The following is a 23231-nucleotide window of genomic DNA, read 5'->3' as shown; positions in this document are numbered from 1 at the left end:
CCAGAGAGAATGGGGGTGAAACTGTATGAAGCGATTATGCAAGTTTTCAGTGGAAGCAGGATGTCACATGAGAGGTGTCCCAGAAAGCCCCTCTGTGCGAGGGGGATGAACGGGGGCAGAGTGAATGGAATGTGACAGTTGAGTGTTAGTCATGAGGCAACAGCTGATAGTGACCCTGTTGTTCAAATCTACTTTTCAGGCCAGACTAGGAGAACCGCTAGACCAGTTGAAGGTTATCTAACAACAGCAATCCATCTTAGGCTGGTTAGCTCTTAAGACAAATGCTTTTGTGAAACATCTTATGTGCCTAAGACTTTTGCACAGTACTGTATGTCTAAAGGATTGAAGTCCATCACCCAAAAAATGAGCTCATTGATGTAATTTAATCGGTTTGCATTTTTATTCCAACCGCTGGCTGGAGGCTTCCGTAAGTATTTAGTTTACACGTAGGGTTACTATTCACCTAAGTTTAACGGTGCAACACTCAAATATTTAGTACTGCGAAAATGTTATCTTATTGCCCATTTACGCCACAACTAGGCTAAATTTACACACGGGTGGTCTTCCTTTTAGCCAATCGGTTTGGCCTACTGAGCGAATGTCACATTTTGTGATTAATATACATGAGTCAGTAGAATTTATTTAGCCTCTGCTTGTGTGCATGTGAAGCCCAGGATTTACCATTTTCTCCATCTACAATGTAAACTGTCAGATTTTTTTTTTTACTTGATATATTGATATATTCCAGAGATTATTTAGCAGAGATGGGCCACTTCTATTAAATGAATGGGAGAAATTGGAACGCTCAACCAAGGAGCTCTCAGTGCTCAACGGATGTCCCGCCTTACAGTTAAAAGAGCCAATCACCTTTTAGATAGAGACATCACCTGTCAATCAACTCTAGAACGCGCATGTGCATTATCTACAAGCCGGGATTTTTAATTATTTTATTTTTATTATTTGCGTAATATGAGGCAAAGAATCATAATTTATGATACCAGTGTTGTCAGATTTGATTGTTGATTTGAAAAATGTTCTTAGATTGTCATCTTGACCAACCGTTTCTGAGACGTTGGTCTTTCTACATTCAAGTAGATAGGAGCTGCACTGGCATGACTGGAAATAGCCTCCCGAGAGCGCTTCAAATATGGCCGACATTGGACTGACTTGCTAGAAAGAATTTGGGTGCGTCTCAATCAGGGAGTCAGCCATATTTAGGGCTGTCTCATTCGCAAAATCGTTCTGTTCAGTGCACTGAAACGCTCACTCCCTAAAAACAAATCCCACAATGCACCGTTAAAAACCACGGAACATCATTGCATCATCGTGCGGATCGTGGAGAGTAGCATGAGCCTCCACATGCTGTGAGTATCAGTGATGTCCTGCACAACGAGCCACGTGATAAAATGCACGGATTGACGGTCTGAGAAGCAGAGGCAACTGAGACTTGTCCTCCACCACCTGGATTGAGGTGAGTAACTGCACCACCACTTGGACCTACTAAGTAGTGGGAATTGGGCATTCCAAATTGGGAGGAAAAAGGGGATTAAAAAAAAATAAATCATGAACAACTGAAAAATTCAAGGAAATGTATTGATTAAAAAGTGCAGGAATCCATATATATATATATATATATAAAATTCTGTCATCATTAACTCACCCTTGTTCCAAAACCATATGACTTTCCTTGCAATGGCATTTTAAAAAAGGACTAGTATATTCTTCAAAATTTCTTCTTTTGTTTTCCACTGAACAAAGTAAATCATACAGGTTGAAGACTAAATTAATTTTCATTTGGTTACATTTTTATCTTTAAATGTAATGTGCTGTTTGGACTTCTGTTTGCAGGTCATACTGCCCCCTCACGTTTATAAGAGGTTCTGTAACAGTTCATGGATAACCTTTTTTTTTTTTTTTTTTTTTTACAAATTTGCTCAACTGTAATAAGGCCCTTTATCAACACCCCATCAATTCAGCAATGCTCTGGGCAAGTAAATTTACGTTTATTGAAACATTTCATGTCATACATTAACAACATTTGGAACATTTCCAAATATGTTTCAGAAACACATTTCTTATGACACTTTAAAAAAATAAGTATTTTAAAAATATTGTTGTTTTTTTTGTTTTTTTATCACAATCGAGAAACATTTTGGGAAAATAGGCAAAAAGTGGGAAATCTTTGACATCCAGATCCAAGTTGCATTTGTGCTGTGCCATGCATTGGCAGTGTGGGAAGCAACTGGTGCCCTGCAGGCACACATCACACCTGACTAATAACCACCCAGATGAACTTATCAGTAACAAGGAAATAAAATTAACAACAACAGCCCACTGAACCAGCCCACATACTGATAAGAGAAAGACCGTATGGCCAAATGAGCTGATTGTCCTGACTGCCCTCATCTGCCTAACATCTAAAACACATATGTAAACAACAGTGAGGTGATAAATAACAGACAAACAGTGTGATTGTAAATAACTTTATATTATATATAGCACTAAGGCTACACTTTAGCATGTTTAGGGAAGGTTTATGTTGCTATACAGCCCACATATATAGTAATCAGTGTACAGACAGTCAGATTTGTGCATTTGGTCTGTTGTCTTATAATAAACACCTTTTGGACAACAGAGAAGGTCTTGAGATGCAGTCAAAGATGCTATTGAGAAATAGATATTCCACAGTATGGGAATGAAGTGATGTTAAATAACTCAATGGTAGAGAACAACACTGATGATTATGGAATTCTCTTTTAGCGAGCTATACAGTAATTACAATTCACAGATTTTAGGCACCAGAGCCAAGATAGCCAAATAGGAAGATTGTTGTTTCAAATCCTCTAAAGCTCATATCAAAACGTTTGTACCCTTTTATAGTTTTTCTTCATGAAATATAGAGTAAATTGGCTTGATTAAATACATTTAAATAAACTAAGCCACACTGCCATCTAACAATACATGTACACTTACCCCTAACCAATATCCGTAATCTCTTTCAAACACAGATAATACAGTAGGTTCTATGGCACTATCAGGTCTACAGTCTATGGCAAAGAAGTTCAAAATACTCCTCTGTAGATATGTAATGGTAAATGTCATGAAAACAGTGAAGAAATATTTGTCATATTTCACCTCAAAATAAAAAAAAGAAAAAACAGGAAATTATATTTTGAATATTAAAGCCTAATTTTGTAACCATTAAGATTTTTTGCATTGTGACATTGTTTTATGACAATTAAAGGAATGTTCCGGCTTCACTACAAGTTAAGCTAAATCAACAGCATTTGTGGCATGATGTTGATTACCACAAAGAATATTTGACTCATCCCTGTCTGATTAAAAAAAGCAGCAGCAAAAATCGTTGTTACTGTAAGGCACTTACAATGGAAGTGAATGGAGCCAGTCCATAAACATTCAAATATACACCACTTCAAAAGTATAGCCATAATATGTAAACATTATACCTATTTAAGTGATTTTAGTGTGATAAAATCATTTACAGGGTTTACGGCTTTGCCTTGACATGGCAACAATTATAGTTGGTATATTGGAAATAACTTTACACTGATAAGGTTATTATGCCATTTTATCACTCTAAAATCATGTCAACACGTATAATGGCCTACATCTTGTGGCTGTCCTTTTGAAACAGTGTATGTTTTAATGTTTATGGCCTGCCACCATTCACTTCCATTGTAGGTGCCTAACTGTCACAGCGATTTTGCTTTTTATTTTTAATAAACAAGAGATGAGTTGAAAATATGTTTTAGTGGTAATCAACATTATGCTACAAATGCTGTCAATTGAGCTTAACTTGTATTGAATCCATAACATTCCTTTAAGCGTGCATTTCATCAATTGTCAGCTGCCTAATTTAATGCAAAAAAAATAAAAAACAAATACATAAAAATCTATTTTACACAGTATAGTACATGTGTATTCATACATCATGGTTGTATTTTTTGTACTGGATTTAATTTATACTGATGTAAAAGAAATAATTGTGTCTGGACAGGATGATTTTTCTAAAACAGGCTTCCTTTTTCACTATGCAAAATATAATTTCTTATTTATTTCTTTTTATTTTGGAGTGTGATATGACCTGGACAATTCTGCTTGAGATTCACTCTTAAAGGAACAGTTCACCCAAAAATGCAAAAGAGACTGCTGTCAAGATTAATAGTGAAAATTGAGATACATTCCTGACTGTTCTCACCCAAAGTCACTTCAGAAGACATGGATTAAACCACTGGAGTTTTATGGATTACTCTGATTGCTTTTCGCAGCTTCAAAGTTTTGGACCCCATCGTGAGGACCTACAGAGCTGAGATATTCTTATAAAAAAAAAAAAAAAAAATTGTGTCCTGCAGTAGAGAGAAAGTCGTACAAATCTGGGATGGCATGAGGGTGAGTAAATGAGAAAATTTTCATTTTTGGGTGAACTTTCCCTTTAACTCTTAAAAAGTCACTCTAGAATATTCATCTCTTCAATCAACTTTATGGCACCTGGAAAACTGCCGATTTTGGTTCTTGGATTAATGAAGTGACAAATGCAGAGAAATAGAAGGATGAGGACCTTATGACTGACCCCTCTGCGAAACAGGAAGTAGCATCATCCTGTTTACCTATGCTTTAGAGGATGGGTCAGCAGCGTTAACATCATAGATTAGACTCACATTAGGCTAAAACTGAGAGGTTAAAAACTAGTGATGTTTTATACATATTGAGTAAACAGTTACTCATTGCTACATCCATCTACTTTAGAAGTACAAGAGAAATATCAATCATTTAAGCAGGAAACCTACATTTTATTTTAAATTCAGCTGACCTACAGAGGGCCGTTACAGAATTTAAATTCTGTCATTTACTGCCCATCATATTGTTCCAAACTCCTTTGAGTCATACATGTTTTGAAACAACAAGAGAGTAAGTATTTATCACAGTATTTTCATTTTGGGGTGAACTATCCCTTTAAATGCACAGAAAGATTACACAAAAGAGGAATCGAGAATCAAAACGCTTGTACCATACAATTCTTTTTAAACCCATCACATTTCTCATCTTACTTAGCTCTGCATTTTTCTCTCTCAAGTGTTTCTTTGCAACTAAACTGATATGAAGTGAATCTGCAGACAATCCTTTGTAGCCGCTGAGTAACAATATGTCCTCTCAGTGTTTCTCAGTGGTTCAGTCCATCTCCAGTGGACGTCAACGCAGTCTGTTCCTCATGCGGCATAAAACAAGAAGAATTTCATATGTCACATATTTTACATGTGCAGTTTTAATCTCTTTCTGCTCTCCATCTTCACGTCTGATGCTCTTCTCCCATCTCCAAGGATCTTTTTCTTTTATCTGGAGGTCTAAGAGGAACTCTCTATAGACTCTGCTGTCTTGGAAGTCTTGTCCCCCGAAGGGCTCTCACTGGACAAGGCTGCATCTCCGTTCTCTGTTTTGTTACTTGCTAAGTGCTTCCCCACAGCTGCAGGAGGAGAAGAAAAGCAAGGTCGGAGTAGAGAAATTGATAATAAAGTCAATTTAAAATTACATTCTCAGGAATCAAACAAGACCCCACTTACTTTTCTAATACACTATCCAGGGTTGCATTTCTCAAAAGCATTGCGAGCTTAAGTTGATCATAGAGACCATTGGCGCCAATGATTTCTATGATCTACTTAGGCTTACGATGCTTTTGGTAAACTCTGCCCGGGTCTTATTGTGAACCATTCATTGGTATACATTAATGCAAAGAAAAAAATATTGCTCCACCTCTAAAATACATTTTCAGCTGATGTCCAACCTCAAACTATCTATACAACACAGCCCCAAATTCCCAATGCATAAACTCAAGTCAAGAACAATGTTAATACTAGGTGTACAAGGTGCCATTAAACTAAGCATTTTGGATTGTTTTTGATTAACCATTTCATTTGGCTGGAGGAAATCAACTTGTTCAAAGCACTTGCCTAGTAGGGAGGCGGGGTCAGCAGTGCCATTGTTGTGATTGGCTTCTGATCCCTCCTCTAGTTCGTCCAGGTACAGGCGATAACGATGGCCATTATCGTCCTCATATTCCACATTCTCATCATCAGAATCCACCTCTGGAGCCACATAAACCACTTCGAACTCGATTTCCCCCCTCTGCAGAGAAAAACAACAACTCTGTGAGTGTCTGGATGTGTGCATCTATGCATGTCAGTTCTGTTTGTTATGCAAGGTAAAAATAACCCTTTGCTCCCCCGAGAGCTGTCATTCCCAGCTTGTCACTTCTGTGTTACTAATGCAATATAACTTGAAGGAATGGTTTACCCAAAAATGAAAATTCTGTCATTTAACTAACCTTCATGTCACTCAGAACCTATTTGACTTTCTTCCGTGGAACACAAATGGAGATGTTAGGCAGAATGCAAGCCTCAGTCACTGCCTAACATTTCCTTTTGTGTTCCATGGAAGAAAGATAAGTCAAATGAGCGACATGAAGGTTAGGTAAATAATTCGATTTTGGGTGAACTATCCCTTTAAAGGGGGATGTTCTTTTCATAACGCTTCCATTTACACCTCACACGCCCAATTAAAGAGCATCTTAACCTTTGGGTGGTTCGCTGCAGGTGTGAGAATGTGATTTAAAACAGTTCTAATAATAAGTTATAGGTCACATGCTAAGCCTGATGTGACAGCCCCCTCACTGAACTGCAAACTAAACCAAGTAACAGTCTGTGTCTCACCTGCTGTGAGAGAATGGTGACAGCCTCTTTGTGCTTTGCATCTCTCAGGTTGATGTTGTTGACGGCTAAGATGGCGTCTCCCACATGCAGGCCTCGGCAGCGCTCTGCAGGCTGGGTGGGATGGATCTCGGAGATGAGGATGGGAACTCCGTGCTCTTTACCTCCCTGTATAATTACAGGAATGCAAAAATCAAATCACACAGTGAGTAATTCATTGATGTTAATGATAAAACAATGCCTAATTTGGAGTATAATGTACATGCAAAGTTTGAACTCACAGTGATGGAGATGCCAAGTCCCTCATGGTCTTCTTTGGTCAGAACCACTTTGCGTATAGGGCCGACTCCCTGAGTCTTTTTCAAAGAATCTGTGTCCTGGAGAGGTAGATGGACGAGGTCAAATATTCATATCAAAACACCAGGCAAATCATTCTCTTGGCTATGGACGTTATTTACAGCAGCGGCATCTTTGAATTTTTATGTGAATGAAAACAAGGCTGTGAGGGATAGACTTACGGACTCATCAATGGGCTGTAGTGTTGTTTAAAGTCGGCAAGAAACATAAGTTGTGACCGACTTCCATATTGTGACATATTTCCGAGTGAATCGGCTTATCGAACAAGAAAAAAATGTAGGGTGGGGACGTGATTTTATCCATCGGTTGTTGATTGGATTGTGAAAATTGGCCGCTGCATACCAGAGTTGGGGCAGATCTGAATAAGAATTTGCAGTCAACACACAGACACAAACACACACCCCTTAAACCATGCTGCTCGGGCCAGAGCCAATTACTGGGGAAATTGAACAGCGATCTTAACACACTGATAAAAGCACATTGCGGTCTTTGCTTAAGACGAGACTGTGGCTGCTGAGAAACGAGTAAGTAAAAGATCACAATATTTCAACCTTCTGAATCACAATACACTAAATATAATGGGAAAAAAACACTTACTTGTGCTGTACATCCCAAGGTATCTGCATTTAAAAATGTGAATAAACTCCAGAGGCATACGAGTCGCATTATATTCAGTAGTGATAACATCAGCAATTCAAGTGTGAAATGTCTCAAACCCAACTGCGAATTCCCCTTATTCCTCCTCCTTCAAAATGTAAACTCAAGCCAGATGGCCCATAACCAAGGAAGTGCGTAAGGAATGGGAGGTTTGGGGGGAAACAGCCAAAAATACACCTTTTCATCTGTGCATTAACTGCTTTGTCAAGTTTATTTACTCTAACTTAAGACTCTTGAAGGGGTGGGGTTAAAACTGACTACCACTTGCATACATCAGCAGAGAAGAGTCAGTCATTTCACCGTAAGAGCAAGTTATGACATTTTGATTTAAGATTACGAAGTACATTTTTTTTATTTATTTTTTTATAAAATAGCAAATATGCATGGATGAATCCTTCACAATAAGACCAGTAACATGCAATAATAAATTAAACGGGTTCAATTTAGATTTCATGCCGACTTTAAAGTGTTTTAGACCATTTCGCTGGCGAAACACTGAGAAAAACATCTTTCCAAAAAAAATCAGTAGACTAAAAACTCTAGAGCTTTAGATGTAATCTTGAACCTTTACACGGCTATTTACGGTCAATGCAATTGAAGAGACTGTAAATCTATCCCTCACAGCCTTATTGTCATTCCCGTCTAAAATCAAAAATGGCACTGCTGTGAATAATGTCTTTCAGTTGCCAACAGTGCTATCGTGATTAAATGAAATTGTGCTTACATGCCCTACTGGGGATGGCAAGGGCTTCTTGGGATCATTGCGCCCCCTGCAGGCTCGGATGACTGTTTTATGGCGGTGCAGGTGAATCTCAGCTTCAAGTTGGTTCCACAGTTTGTCATGAGCTGGTCCTTTCATGTCTCTCCCCAGCAACTGGATCTGCTGCACTCTGAAGAAAAGAGCATTCAAGCTTTAAAGTGAAACTCAGAGCTCTGTGCCTGCCACCTCAGCAAAAATAATTGTTTTTCAAACACCTGAACACAGGACGAATTTCAGGTGCCTCCGCTTCTGAGACAGTCAGCCCACACATCTTATCACATGGCTGAGGAGACTTGGTGCATGTGGAGGCTCACACTATTCACCGTGGCATCTATGCACAACTCACCACGTGCCCCAACGAGAGCGAGAACCACCATATAGCGGCCACGAGGAAGGTAACTTATGTAACTCTACTCTCCCTTGCAACCGGGCCAATTGGTTGCTTAGGAAGCCTTGCTGGAGTCACTCTGCACACCCTGGATTCAAACTCGGGAATTCAGCGGTGGTAGTCAGTGTCTTTGCTCACTGAGCTTTTATACACTTTAGCTATAACCAATAGCAGATGTGTGAAAATGAACAGAAGCTTTCGTTTTCTCATACCTTCCAGCCAGCTCCTTGTCCAGGTACTTGGCTGCCAGTCTGGCTCCATACACTTCTGCCTGTAGTACTGCAATATGTCTGCGGAGGGCCTCGTTTTCTTTCTTGAGCATCTTGACCTCTGCCTCCAACTTGACCTCCTTCACCTTTTCTTTCTTACTGGCCTCCAGTTCCTTCTCCTGTGAAATACACAAAGACAAACGATGAGTGGTTACAGAGCTGGACCTCTTGCACTGTGCAGGACGTATGAATGTCTATGCTGACTGAGCTAAGATGACTGGGGTAAGTATGAGGTCCCAGAAGAGTCAAATCAAATCCAAATTATTACCAGCCCTTCCAATGTGCTACCCAAGAGGACAGGACAAAAAAACTGTACGTCACTAAAATGACCACAAAAACACTACAACTTCACAACAGTACACATGATAGACAGGTACAAATAAACACTCTTTTGCTTACACATACAACAAAATGTGCATGTACTAAAGACTGAGAATTGTAACAAACGTAAAATTAACAGCATGGAATTTATTACGAGTCGGTCAATAGTGTGACATGAATCCAGCCAGTCAGAATAACTAATAGAATAGCTAATAAAACATTTCTTAATCAGTACTTTTGTCTTGTTTTCTAGTAAAAATATGTATAAACAACTTTAACCTCTTCAATTCTGGGGCATTTTTGGGCTGCTGCCTGCAATTTTCACACTCAAATGTAAAAGCTCACCATCTACTGCAAACTACACCAATAAAATACTCCAATTATTTATAAATAATATTGTATATTTTTACAATCCTTTTTTTCTTCTAAATTTGTAAGCATGTAATTCTGGTTCTGTTCACTCCACCGCTCTCAAAGTCTCATTTTATTCCACTAGATGGCAGTATGTACTAGAAAAAATAATTTATCCTGCATCACCTTCTGTCACAAAATGCTGATTTGATGTGAAGGTGGTGCTTTAATTTTAGCCCTCACAGATGTGCTCGTCCATAGACATTCAGTCTAATTTTCAGTTCATGCACTACCCCCATTGTTTCATCGAATATCTCAGCCTCTGAGTGGACTAGATGCTCAATCTAGGGTTCATTAGAAAGCTGAGATCCTCCCCTTTTCAATCAATAGTCAATAACATATATTCCGATAACTTTTTTAGCATGTTTTTCCTGCTGGACCGCATATTTTGTTCTGGAGATCTAAGATAAAACATTGGATTATTCAGCCAAGCAAGCTCACAGACAAGTAAAAAATTGCTAATTTTTTAGAAAACTGCCTAAGGTAAAAGCAGATATAAAGTTGAGCTATTTGGGGCTTACAGCAGCAGTGATCTGCGCATAAAAGAGACGGTTGTATTTCATGTCTTACAGATATCATATTTCACTTTGTGATTCTTTTGAAAATCTTTCAAACTGTGATATTAGGACAACAAAATAAACTGTGCAGTCGCTTTCCTGAGAATTAGAGCTTTGATATATGATTTAAGTGCTATTTGAAAGACTTTTATATTCACATGAATATTTCTACCACATGGCCTCTCGGTGTCACTGATTTCTGATGCAAATGTTTTCAGGACTTATTTTTATGTAACATAAATGCAGAAGTTCAAACCATATGCCTGACTTGAACATTTTAAACTTTTTTTGCAACATAACGCCCCCTTTTAGACCTGCCGGCATGTCCGCAGAGTTGAAAAGACAAGAGTAGCAAAATTGCATAAGATATTAAGATTTGCTTTGAGAGAATATTTTGAATCAAATGCATTTTTCTTAGCTCATTTGGCAATTCTTTCTTCTAGCTTTAAGAATAAATCTAGCAAGATTTTGTGAGATGTATGCCTAAAACCAAACAAAAAAGTATGGAAAGAAAAATCAACAAAGTTCAGCTTATATATTATAATTTTTACATTCTTATGTAAATGTATCATGTTTTAAGTATGTTTCGACATTTTTCCTGGAAAACAAGACAAAATTCTTTGATAAAGTCTAGCAGTTAATCTAGTTCACAAAGAACATTATTCTATTTTAAGGATGTTAAAATAGACAGCAGAAGCATTAACAGAAAGAATTAGACAAACAGAAACAAAGAGCGACGTTAGACAAGACACACACCGACTTAAAACGATATTAAACTTACCATCTCCTCCACTGAGGGAACAGGCTTAAGGTTGAGAAGAGAAACAGAGGGTCAAAGGTTAGAGTGGCAGTGTTAAACAGGAAGGCATGTTAAGCATCATCAATCTTTACTTCAGCAGGGTTAAGTCAGGAAGACAGCAGAGTGCCGACCAGAGCTAGGTTAGCATTGATTACAACTGATCATACTTTAATCAAATACCTTCTATAACAACAACTCCTATCATTACAACAATCCCACCAAATGTCATAGCTACACTACACAGCCAAAGGTATGTGGCTACGATGGAGAATCTAGCCACACCCATTGACTTGACAGCTGGCTAAACAGAAGCATACAGCTATGTAATCTCAGTAGACATAAAATCAGTTTTTTAGATCTGTGCCCTTGGCTACTCCAAGTGATGGTACTGTGAAGTGAAGAAGTCTAGGATCAACAACATTTCGGCCACAGAAACACAGAACGGGACAGCCGAATGCTGAAGTGTGCTGAAGCGTTAGTGCAAGACTCACTGTCGAGTTCCAGACTTCCTCCAAAAGAAACATCAGCACAAAAATCAACTTGGGAGCTCCGTAAAAGTCTTTCCAGTGGCACCAGACTAAAATAACTGTGCACAATGCACAAACTGTTGGCTGGACCTTGACACTGTTGGACTCTGGAGGTGTGGAAACTCCTTTTCAAGAGGTATGAACCATGTTTGACCATCCGAGAGTCTTATGGGAAAGTCTTGCTTTGGAAGATGCCAGAAAATGCTATGAATGCATTGTGCCAATCCAGAAGTTTGGTGGCAGAGAAATAATGGTGTGCACAGGCAAAACGCAGTAACTACACATTTAATTAAAACTGAGTAATGACCAAAATCTGGTCTCTTAGATTATTTAAGAGAGGTTAGGCCCAACTACGCTCAGATTCATGTACATTTCAAATAGGTCAATTACCATGTGTGTGTACCACACATTTGGCTGGACATGTCTTTTTTCTTTTTGTCTTGTTTCAGTGTTTTGCCTTTGTAGTGGCAGGACAGTATTCTGGATTTGTCATTGTTTCACTGCGACCAGTGTTCAAAAGAATGGAAAACTAAACCTACAGTGCACAATGATCATCTACACCATTACACTTAGTGGTTTGTTTGGCAAAGCCCTTTCTGCAACATTAGTTCTGTGCACAAAATAAGTTCCTAGTTTGTCAAGAAATGGTTTGTAGAGATGGGGGTGGAAGATCTGATTCTTAACCCCACTCAAAACCAACACCCAACTAGCTATGGTCAAGCTAGCCTAAATTCACACAAAATCACTGCAAGGTCCTAAAGTCCCCTCACTGGAAGCAATTCCCTCCATCAAATGTCCAACCATCCAGTGGAACACCTTCCCAAAGGAATGGAGGCCATTACTGCAGCAAAGGGGGAACGAAGTCTATATTAATGCCCATTATTGTGGAATAAGATATTCAGAGATCAGATGTCCACATACTTTTGGCTAAAGAATGGGCAAATGAACCAGTTGGCTTCAGTGCTTACATGTTATCTAAACCACTATGAGTGGCCTGCCAAACACTATTTCAGTAAACAATAACTGACCTAAGCTATGTTCCAAAACCTAGTAGCCTTTCTGTCATCTGCCAATATAGGCAGCATCTTAACAAATAGGGCTCCTTAAGTGATGTGCATGTGTTGCTAAGCTGATATTCTATGGGATACCGTAATAAAATAGACTTTAGGATGGAGTTGTGTTGTGCCTACCATCCTGTCCTTGATGGAGTCAGAGTCCACCATCTGGCCAGCTTTGGCTTGGAGTTTAAGCTGCATGGCGTGGAGTTGCAGAAGCTGTTCATGAACCTCCTTCTCCACCACGGCCTTCTCTGCCTGAACATCCGTCAGCTCTGACCGCAGGTCTACCAGCTGAGCCTGAAGCACACACACACATACACACAGATATTAATAAATAGCCACCCATGAATCATACTCAAAATGAGAGTCAGTGCTGAGTTGACAGTGTCTGAGTATGATCTAAGCATTACACCATATTATTAAGTATTGCACCATCTTTCACCCTCTCCAGAATCATACAGTCATACAGATGATGGAAAATGAAGGCAACTGCTGATTCTCAGTGTCCATTTCAAAGGAAATACTTAATTCTAGATTTTGACATTTGATGGCTTTTAGAAACACTGTTTATTTATTTTTTTATTTTTTTATTTTGTGGATTTTCTCCCCTTTTTCTCCCAACTTGGAATGCCCAATTCCCAATGCACAAAGTCCTCACTGTCGCGTAGTGATTCTCCTCAGTCCGGGTGGCGGAGGACGAATCTCTCCGCGTCTGAGACTGTCAACCCGCGCATCTTATCATGTGGCTTGTTGAGCACATTGCCACGGAGACATAGCGCGTATGGAGGCTTCACGCCATCCACCGCGGCAACCACGCTCAACTTACCACGCGCCCCATCGAGAACGAACCACATTATAGCGACCACGAGGAGGTTAACCCATGTAACTCCACCCTTCCTAGCAACCGGGCCAATTTGGTTGCTTAGGAGACCTGGCTGGAGTCACTCAGCATGCCCTGGGATTCGAACTAGCAAACTCCAGGGGTGGTAGCCAGCGTCTTTTACCACTGAGCTACCCAGGCCCCCAGAAACACTGTTTTAATGAGGAAATGGTGTCAGAGCTGTGGCCTGGTGGTTAACGCACACACTCCAAGTCATTAAGCCATGGTGCTCGGCTGCTTGGACAGTTGTGAGAGTTGTTTTTTTCTTCTACAGCCGTAATGAACCAGAAAATTTGAAAACCCTTATTTTAGCACAATGGTTGATTAACTAGTAAGTTGGGACACATAAGAACGCATCAGATTGCAATACAAATGCAATGTGGTCACATCTATTTTGACTGCATCCAAATATGGGTTGAATGATCTGGTCACAAAGCGTTTCGTATCCCGTTTACACCTGTATTTAGTCGACTTGTGCTCAGATCACCTGAGACATTGGTAATGGATGGTAATACTAGGTGTAAATGGGGCCAATTAGTTAATTTAAAAAAAATTTATTTGATGCTTTTTACATCACATAGAAAGATAAGATTTAGCTTGAAAACTGTTTATTAATTCTATTCCTCTCTCTAACATTTCCTCTTCTCTTCAGAAGAACATGTCTCAGCTGACACACCCATTAATGAGCACAGCCAGAGTGAATAATGAGAGCCAGTCTCCATCCGATGGCCCTGTCATTAGAAAGCATCTCAGTCATCCAGTATCTCAGCCTCTTAAGAAGTGTAGCTGTGTCAAGGACAGAAATAAAGTCCTCTCATAGAAAAATCACTCATTTATTTATGTGCCTGGCCTCCGTTGGATAGCCAAGGTTAGCTGAGGGACTCTAATTTTCAGCAGTAATACAACAGATGTTTTCTTTTATCTGTCAGCACTGTTGTTGTACTGAAACTAAAGAAGTGAGTAATTAATCTGAACCCAATGGCCCCTCGGAATACTTCCAAGTCCCACTGCAGTCCCTCCCAATAGGATCTGACACAATTTTCTTTAAAATGCTAGTGAACAAGTCTACATTCTATAATTTTATTCTACTGGCAAAACCGAATATCTTCCACTTACAAATAAAAACGTCAATGGTTCTTGTGACTCAAAAAACGGAGGCACTGAGGTACCTCAAGGGAGTTCAGTGTGTGGGAGGCAGCCTATAAATGGAGAAAAATGCCCCATTGTTGCATGCCGAGCCCTTCAGAGACGTTGTTCGGTTTAGACATTTGGGCGGGTACTTTGGAAACGACCTCACATAAGTCAACATTAAATCAAAATTGACCCTATTTACATAATACACATTTTTGGTTTTACAGTGCATGATTCACCAATGTACATTATTCCACAGGGAAAAAAGTTGATAATTTCATTAAAATGTAACAACTTGCTCCAGCTCTGAAACAAAGTAAGTTTTCAGTTGATGTCACCAAGGCCGCTTACATTTCAGCCAACAGGTGCCAGCTTTGTTTCAGGCCTCCACAACTGAATTAGCTGCACATAAAGCCTTGCTCTAAATTTTTTCTTGTTGAATATCCTCGTTTCACTCGGAAATTCGTCACATTATGAAAGATAAAAGGGTTGGGAATGTCGTTTCATGCTGATTTGAAGTAATGTTGATTGATTTGCCAATAAAAACACTCCCACGGTAGTACTACGTTATTATCATATTATTTGGACATGGTACCATGGTAATACCAAAGGGTTTTGGACATGTATCATGTTCATACTAGTGATAGACTGATATTGACCAGATATCAATAGTTATATATCATCCAATATCAATATTGGGCCATTCTGCAATTATTGGCAGATAACAGTGATTGCTTGGTTGATAAACAGAAGTGTTAACTTTTCATTGTGTCAGTTACAAAATCTACCAATAGATAAAACAATTTCCGTTTTCAAGGTTTTTTTTTATTTATTTTAAATTTAAGCAAATTTGAGTACATATTGTACAAATAAGTGTTTGTTTCACTTTAAAATGTGTTCTCTGATTTGCTGGTGTAAAATTGTATTACATATACAAGCACTTATATCAGCCATCCTGTTAACTAGATATCAGTATCGGCCATTGAAAAACCCATATCAGTCAACCACTAGTTAATACCATGGTATTCTTTCGATTACAATGTAAATACCATGGAGTGGTACCATCACTGTACCGTCGTACTACTGCCACAGTGTTTAAGACTGTATGGACCAGAAGCTCTTTTCTTCATCGGAGGTTACCATACAGCTCTCCTCATAAATCAGGGAGTTTTTGTCAAGCTGTGCGTTAATCTGCACCGCTAAGCACTGGTGGTGGAGAGGTGGGTATTTGTGTGACCTCTTTACCAGTTAAAGTACCTTTACAGAAAGAAATTCAGCCTCCTACACAAATATACAGTGAAAGTTGAGTCACGCCACAGCTGTGAACCTGTTATTATCTCCTCAAATCAAGTTATTCCTCCGTGGCAAACAAGATCCATTTCCCTTGTGGAAGATAATACTGCCTTTCAAATTGGACAGTGAGCTTTAATAAATAGCCATTAAAAGATCTGAAAAGTGTTGGCAAAAGCAGATTACCCAGGCTGGTCTCTGGAGAGGTCTGACACTACCAACACACAGCCAAGACGCCAATTATCCAGACTATGTGACAGAAAAATCCCAGGACTCATAGGAACATTAGATGCTACATCAACAATACTTAGTTCTGGTTTGACCTGGCACATAAATGTGCATGTAATGCTGTCAAGTGGGATTACATTTTACATTCATGCATTTTGGCAGACAATTTTACCTAAAGCGGCTTACACTGAATTGAACATTTTGCCATTAGGAGTGTTCCATGTGATTCGAACCCATAAGCTTAGCATTATAGGCGCACTGCCCTACCAGTTAAGATTAGGGGTGGGTAAATATATAGATTTTCTGATGTATTGCGATCTTCATTTGAACTCTCTCAATATCCATTCTTAAATCCCAAGATCAGTCTTTTACTCTATGCGCAACCCTCCACTTCAATGAGAGGAAATCACTCGCATTTGCAACCAATTTTCACGCTATGCGACTAAAATGTATATATTTGGCATCTGGCTGGTAAATGTTTACATTTCACTCACCAGTAATTGTGTAGTATAGTGTGTTTTCACTGTGTTTTGAGATTAAAAGTTGTTCCACATGTCCAAAGACAAGATCCACGCGGCCCATTTGTCATTGAATACTGTTTCCTTTAATACCCTTTCTGTTCGCTATATATGTATATGTATATATGTATGTGTATATATATATATATATATATATATATATATATATATATATATATTTTTTTTTTTTTTTTTACCTTTAATTCTATTCATGCATGGCACAGATGAGATCAAGCCATTCAAGTCTCTCTCATTGACATTAGGGATGCACCGATCCGATACCTGGATCGGTATCGGCTCCGATACTGATGTTTTTAAACGGATCGGGTATCGGGCCAACAAGCCGATCCAAATCTGATACTGTGTGTTAGTCATGTTCGTTACTGTCAAGCTCAAAAAAATTACAAAAAAACCATTAAATCACAAAGTAGTTAATATGACTCATGCATTTCACTCAAAGCCACTTGAAGACATGCAATAGCTCTGTGAATCACAAAAGGCTGTGTTTAATAAGTAAATATATAAAATGCACGCGCAGCTCCAGCACGTTATTGAATGGCGCTGCTCTGTTTACACACTCGCGACTATTTTTAGCCTTCACGCAGTGCGTAATATTTGAGTGCTACTCACGAACAACATCTCAGATGTAGGTGCTCAATAGTTATATGCATTTAGACTGGCACCGGAGGTGCATTTTTATCAGAATTTGAATAAGAAGCAAATTAAACTACTGTGAACTTGCCTACAAACAGACACATACAGGAGTTCAGAATGTCAAAATAAAAGCGTGAGGGTTTTAAAAGTTAAAGGTGTCACGGAGAGACTCACGGAGGCAGAGATATGAACTCAGTAGCAGGGTTTATTGAACAGATGATTGAAACAGTGACATAAACATTGTGAGTAAATCCAGTTGAGCAGTGGCAAACAGCAGGTGAGTAATATCCAGACAGGGTATAGACATGATGAACAAGATAACTCACAACAGTCTTATGATACTTATACTGATGACTTCTACTGGAATTACTGTTAATTTTGCTGCTACATTATCAAGTATACTAAATAACAATAAAGTTTTTCTTAATAAGCTACACATTTATATTTAAATAATGTGTATTTAGAGGTTTGTGTTTCTTTACATATTACAGAGCACACCCAATTAGTTCCACACAATAATGTAAAGATATTCTAAACTGATTATGCAAAAAACAACACTGGTATCAGATCGGGATCGGTATCGGCCAATACTGAGATTTCCGATATCGGAACCGGAAGAGAAAAAGCGGTATCAGTGCATCCCTAGTTAACATGCGCTAATTTAAAGACGCTCTTTACAGAAATGCCAGATTTGTCAAAGAGACCATACCGGTTTTAGCACGTGTCCAACAAATCAATGTAAATGCTTGTAAATGGCACAAATTATGCAAATAAACAATAAACATGTAACCAAACATAATATATGCAATATTATATCATATTTATCGATTGATTGAATACATGGATTTGTTCATTTTTAAAAAGTCAAAATGTGATCAAAATGATGAAAAATTTACTAAAATTAGTAAATTTAGTATTTACGTAATGTACCTTGTAAGATATATAATATAATAGTTAACAGCATTGGCTGGGAGAGAATTTCTATCATATGTAAAGAAAAGGGACATTATAACTGAAATATACTCATATGAATTGATACTGAATCGAGAGCTTGTGAATCGGAATCAAATTGAATCAGGAAATCTATATCAATACCCAGCCCTAGTTGAGATATAGAAACTTCAGTGATTCTGCAGTTCAAATTACAGTTTAAATCCACATTTCATTATGAATCTTATCTGTGATGGACTATAGTCAACTGAAACAGAAATAACTAGTATCTGGCCGTAACTAGCTCAACAGGTTTATCAACAAGGTTTGCATGCTGTTAATTCTTTGTCCATATCATGCAAAGCAATATTTCCAGTGGATTCAGAAAGCTGCACACATACGGACTGCTTCCAAACTTGCTATTTCTTATGTTTGTTTATGTATGTGCCATTAAAGCATAAAATCATGAATTCTATGATAGCAATTGATGGCAATGGCAATTTTCTCATGTTTAGCCTATGGAGCAAATACATGCTTTTTTCCTATTTTCTGTATTATAGAGCACTGCAGGCCAATTGTATAAATGATGCAGCTAAAATGTGGGTGTGTTGGTATGGATGTCAGAGTGTGTTTTGTATGTGGGTGGGTGTGTATGTGTGTGTGTGTGTGTAAAAAAACAACAGTGGCATTACGTAAACAAACTGGCATTTAAAGGGCTAAAATCCTGAAAAATCTAAGTCAGTGAAAGTGGAAAATAATATTAATATATAACAATTCTGACCTCTAAGGTCCTGAGTGTTAATTTGTTTTTTTTTTTTTTTTTTTTTTTAAATCTGACATTGCACAAAAAATAATAATGCATCAAAATCAATGTCATTGCTAATCATTGACATGTCCCAGAATGATAATTAAAAAAAAAAAAAAAAAAAGACATTCCCTTTAGCATTTTGTATATGGAAAATAATTCATTTTTCGTGTTTATTTATTTATGTATTTTTTCATTAAAAAACAACAGTGGCATTAAATAAACAAACTGCCATTTAAAAGGTTAAAATCCTGAAAATTTATGAATATTTGGTAGTTATGATCAGGACTGATGTTGGTTTAAAAAATTAACTCATTGAAAGTGGAAAATAATATTGATACATATTATTATTATGGCAGTTTTTCCTCTAAGGACCTCTAAGTAACTTTTTTTTTATTATTATTGACGAACAAGGGTTAAAAGAACAAAAAGAAGAATATTTTTCCACCCACCTCTAGTTTGTGGTTCAGCTGAAAGATGGTTTGGGCTTTATGACACAGCTGAGCAAAACATGAACTGAGACTGGTCATCTTTTGACGGCCCTCGTACGTGATGTCAGCCTGATCCGGGTCGATTTCTCCCAGCAACAGATCCACATCCACAAACGCCTTATCAAACTCTTTCTCCAGCACTTCCAGCCATCGGAACATGGACATGCCGTAGCCGGGACTCGCAGCAGGACCGGCGGAGAGGGCCGAACCGGGAGACAGAGCAGCGCCAGCGGCCGCAGACATATTCAACACCAACACGTATACAGGAAGAACACACAAATAACTCCAATTTACTCGTTTCCCCGGCGAGATCACTTGGCTGTTTAAAGTTGTGTTAACTGCAGGCTTCTTAACGGATAGATAGTGAGGGTGATCGTGGTGGAAGTGATGTTTTCCGCGAGCGCATCCGTCCAGGAAATCCGAAATCGAACGCAAGTCAACAGCGATTAGTAGGGTCTGCCACACGATGAAATCCGAAGAGGAAAGCAGTCGATAGACGAGCGTGTCTATTGGGGGACCTCTTTATTTTTATTTTTTTCACAACCTAATCCAAGATTTCAGCCTTTCTTTTGTAATACATTTTTTAATTATTTATGTAAAAACATTTATCCATGTGATTATTCATTTCTCATAGAACTGCAATATTATCCCTATTATAGGACAGTGAAGTTGTTAAAATAGTAAAGCATAAAAAAAAGTTACGATTTTTAATTTGCATAACTTGACAGATGTATGATTTTTTTCCTCTTAATTTTATATCCCTGAATATTGTTTATATATTTTAGCCTGAACTGGAGCTAGAGAAAAAGTTAAGGAATAATGATAAATAAGAATAATAATAAAGAGAAGAATAATTACAATAATAATAATATTAAACAATCTAAAAAATATTACAAGCATTTTTTTATTAAATTAATTTAGTTTTTATTTATATTTAATAAGTATATTTATTTTATAATAAACAAGTTTTTATAATGATCAATTATTAATGCATTAATTAAAGAATGAATGAATACACACATGATTAGTGATTAGTGCTTTTGACATGAAATTAACATTTAAAAATTGAAGGCGAAAAAAACAGTAATTAAATATTAAATGAAAATAAAAATGTCCCAAAATTATATTCAGGTTTTCAGCTTTCAGCATTGTTAACTTTTAATGAATCAGTTTTTATTAATCAAAATGATTGATTATCATGTCATGTTCAAAAGTTTTGGCTCATGCAGAAGTTAACAGGAAAGAGAACTTAAATCAAACAAACAAATAAAGATGAATCTTATGGTTGGCTGTTATGTTGTGGAAGATGGCATGACAGAGGGGTTTTTCAAAGTGGAATATGCAGCTTCTTCAAAAGAAATGTTTTGGTCCAGCAACCCTGTACTAAATCATATTTTGCTGACTTCTTGCTGATTCTAAACAAAGGCCTTTATTTGTCCTCACAGAGGGTGAACAGGCTATTCGGGCTTCTCTCAACATGTCAACCCACGAATCAGTCTGAACATGTTAAATGCACAACAATGTCTTAAGTTAGGAATGTGCAGTAATAATTACTTTGTGGTTATTTGCTGCACAAACAAAAGTTTTTTTTATTTTTTTTTTTTTTTTTTACAGTTTTTTTTTTTTACAGTTTTTCTTTCTTTTTTTTTTTTACAGTTTTTTTTTTTTTACAGATTGATTTTGATCAATTAATTATTAGGTGTTTTAGGCTGTAGATCAAGCTAAAAAGTTCATCTGTGATCCACACTCTATTAATTTGTATGTTTCAAAAAGCTACCTATTGTAGTTTGAGGTTAATCCAGCAGTCCATAACTATTGCAATTTTGTTTTTTTAGATTTTAAAGCTTTGTATTATCAAGGTTATATTACTGGGTGCAAAAAGAGGGCAAAGCATTCATGCAGAATACATTTTTTTGTTTAGGGGAATAGGCTGTAAAACATTTATCAGCAAGTTTCTCACACTGGCAAACAGACAAGACAATCTGTTGCTGGTTCCTTGATGGTGTGAAGTGTTGTTTTCTAACTATGATCTAAGCCATTGTTCCAAATAAAGCAGAGGAGTCTTATTCCCACAAGTGTGCATCTGCCTAAGATATATAAGCCTTGGAACCTCAAAATGCCGCTTCAGCATACCTAAAGCTGCTTAGTAATAATGATGATATTCTGCTTTCTGTGTGTCTTGCTGTACCTTCAAAATGGTCACAGCAGCCACCACGTGTGTCCAAAAAACTGTATCTGTGAACCAGCAACCTCAGTGCAGTGCTTCAGGGTTCAGTCTGTACCACCGGGCATCTCTAAAGACATGAGGAAAATAAACCTGGGATACAATCATCTCATTTTTTATTATTATTGTTCTTTTATTGCCGTTACACAGTTGTTCAACCACTACTTGTGCATGTGCTTATTTGATTCAAATCACATGCAATTAAAATATTACTTTTTAGAATCAAAATCAGTAAAATATTGATTTAATTATTTATCAATCATGTTCATGGCAGTTTTTCCACTTTTTACTCTGAGGTTTCTCACTTTTCTTTTTTTTTTCATATACTGTATATATTTGAAACCAACCAATGTAATATATATATATATATATGAAACCAATTTTGTCATACTTCGAATTTTTCTGGTCTACAATGCCTTGAAGAAGTCAATCTGTCATAAGAAGGGCTCAAGCAAATTGACACCAATGTATTCAGATCACACAAGTTTTGGAACTTCAAAAAACAAGCTTCGCCACCTTCCCTGTGGCCTGCCCTCTGGTCTGGAGATCCTGGAGATCCTCCGTCTGGGTCATAATAGGATACATGGCTTGCAAGAGTCTTCCCTGGAGGTCCTGAAGAAGACACGGATCCTGAAACTCCAGAACAAACAGATTAGCATCTTGCGTGCCAACAACATGTCAGCACTTGTAAAACTAGAGTGCCTCTATCTTAATGGTAATAAAATTGAGTCAATACAAAGTGCCCTTTCTCAATTTGCTCAGCTCGGAAAGCAACAGGATCTCCTCAGTACCTTCAGCATTCTTCTCCTCACTGAAGCTTCTAAAGGCTTTAGATTTATCTTTAAACCACCTAACAAAAGTTCCTCATGATATTTCTCAATCTCTAATTCATCTGAATTTGGATAGGAATTAGATCCGAGCATTGAGGAATCATGAAATGTCCCAGCTGCAAAACCTTGTAACTCTTTCTGTGAGATCCACTATCAGTGGATGGGGGTCTTTGACTGCCCAGTCTATCTGTGTGCGAGTTGGCAGGGAACCAACAAAGAATTTTGCCTGGAAGTTTGGCCTCTAAACTTGAGAAGCTAGACTGCAGGCAGAACAATATCCAGGAAGTCACCTTTCAGCAGCTAGCAGGGATGAAACAGCTTAAACACCTCTTTTTGGAGAACAACACCATCCGAAACTATGTAGCCAATTCCCTGAGGAACTGCATCCATCTAACCAACCTGGCTTTAGAACAGAATCTACTCT

At 37.9% G+C, this 23231-nt stretch overlaps 1 protein-coding gene across 2 annotated transcripts; it reads right to left on the bottom strand.

Moving 5' to 3' along the window:
• Positions 1 to 1982: 1982 nt before the first annotated feature.
• Positions 1983 to 20214, bottom strand: LOC127410254 (Golgi-associated PDZ and coiled-coil motif-containing protein-like). 2 transcript variants are annotated; one of them, XM_051645418.1, is made up of 9 exons: positions 19715 to 20213; positions 12959 to 13123; positions 11224 to 11247; positions 9097 to 9272; positions 8461 to 8626; positions 7004 to 7099; positions 6726 to 6890; positions 5967 to 6141; positions 1983 to 5482 (listed from the first exon to the last, which is right to left on the bottom strand). In XM_051645418.1, the coding sequence occupies exons 1-9, from the start codon at positions 19994 to 19996 to the stop codon at positions 5364 to 5366; spliced, it is 1368 nt and encodes a 455-aa protein (XP_051501378.1). In that variant the 5' UTR covers positions 19997 to 20213; the 3' UTR covers positions 1983 to 5363. The 2 variants fall into 2 exon arrangements, with proteins under 2 accessions (XP_051501378.1, XP_051501379.1); XM_051645419.1 differs by lacking the exon at positions 11224 to 11247 and having other exon boundaries at positions 19715 to 20214.
• Between the last annotated feature and the right edge of the window lie 3017 nt (positions 20215 to 23231).

The sequence above is a fragment of the Myxocyprinus asiaticus genome, chromosome 19 (assembly GCF_019703515.2).
Source record: "Myxocyprinus asiaticus isolate MX2 ecotype Aquarium Trade chromosome 19, UBuf_Myxa_2, whole genome shotgun sequence".
In the NCBI taxonomy this organism is placed as follows: Eukaryota; Metazoa; Chordata; class Actinopteri; order Cypriniformes; family Catostomidae; genus Myxocyprinus; species Myxocyprinus asiaticus.
The sequence above is the reverse complement of the archived record's forward strand: the minus strand, read 5'-3'. Positions and strand labels throughout refer to the sequence as shown.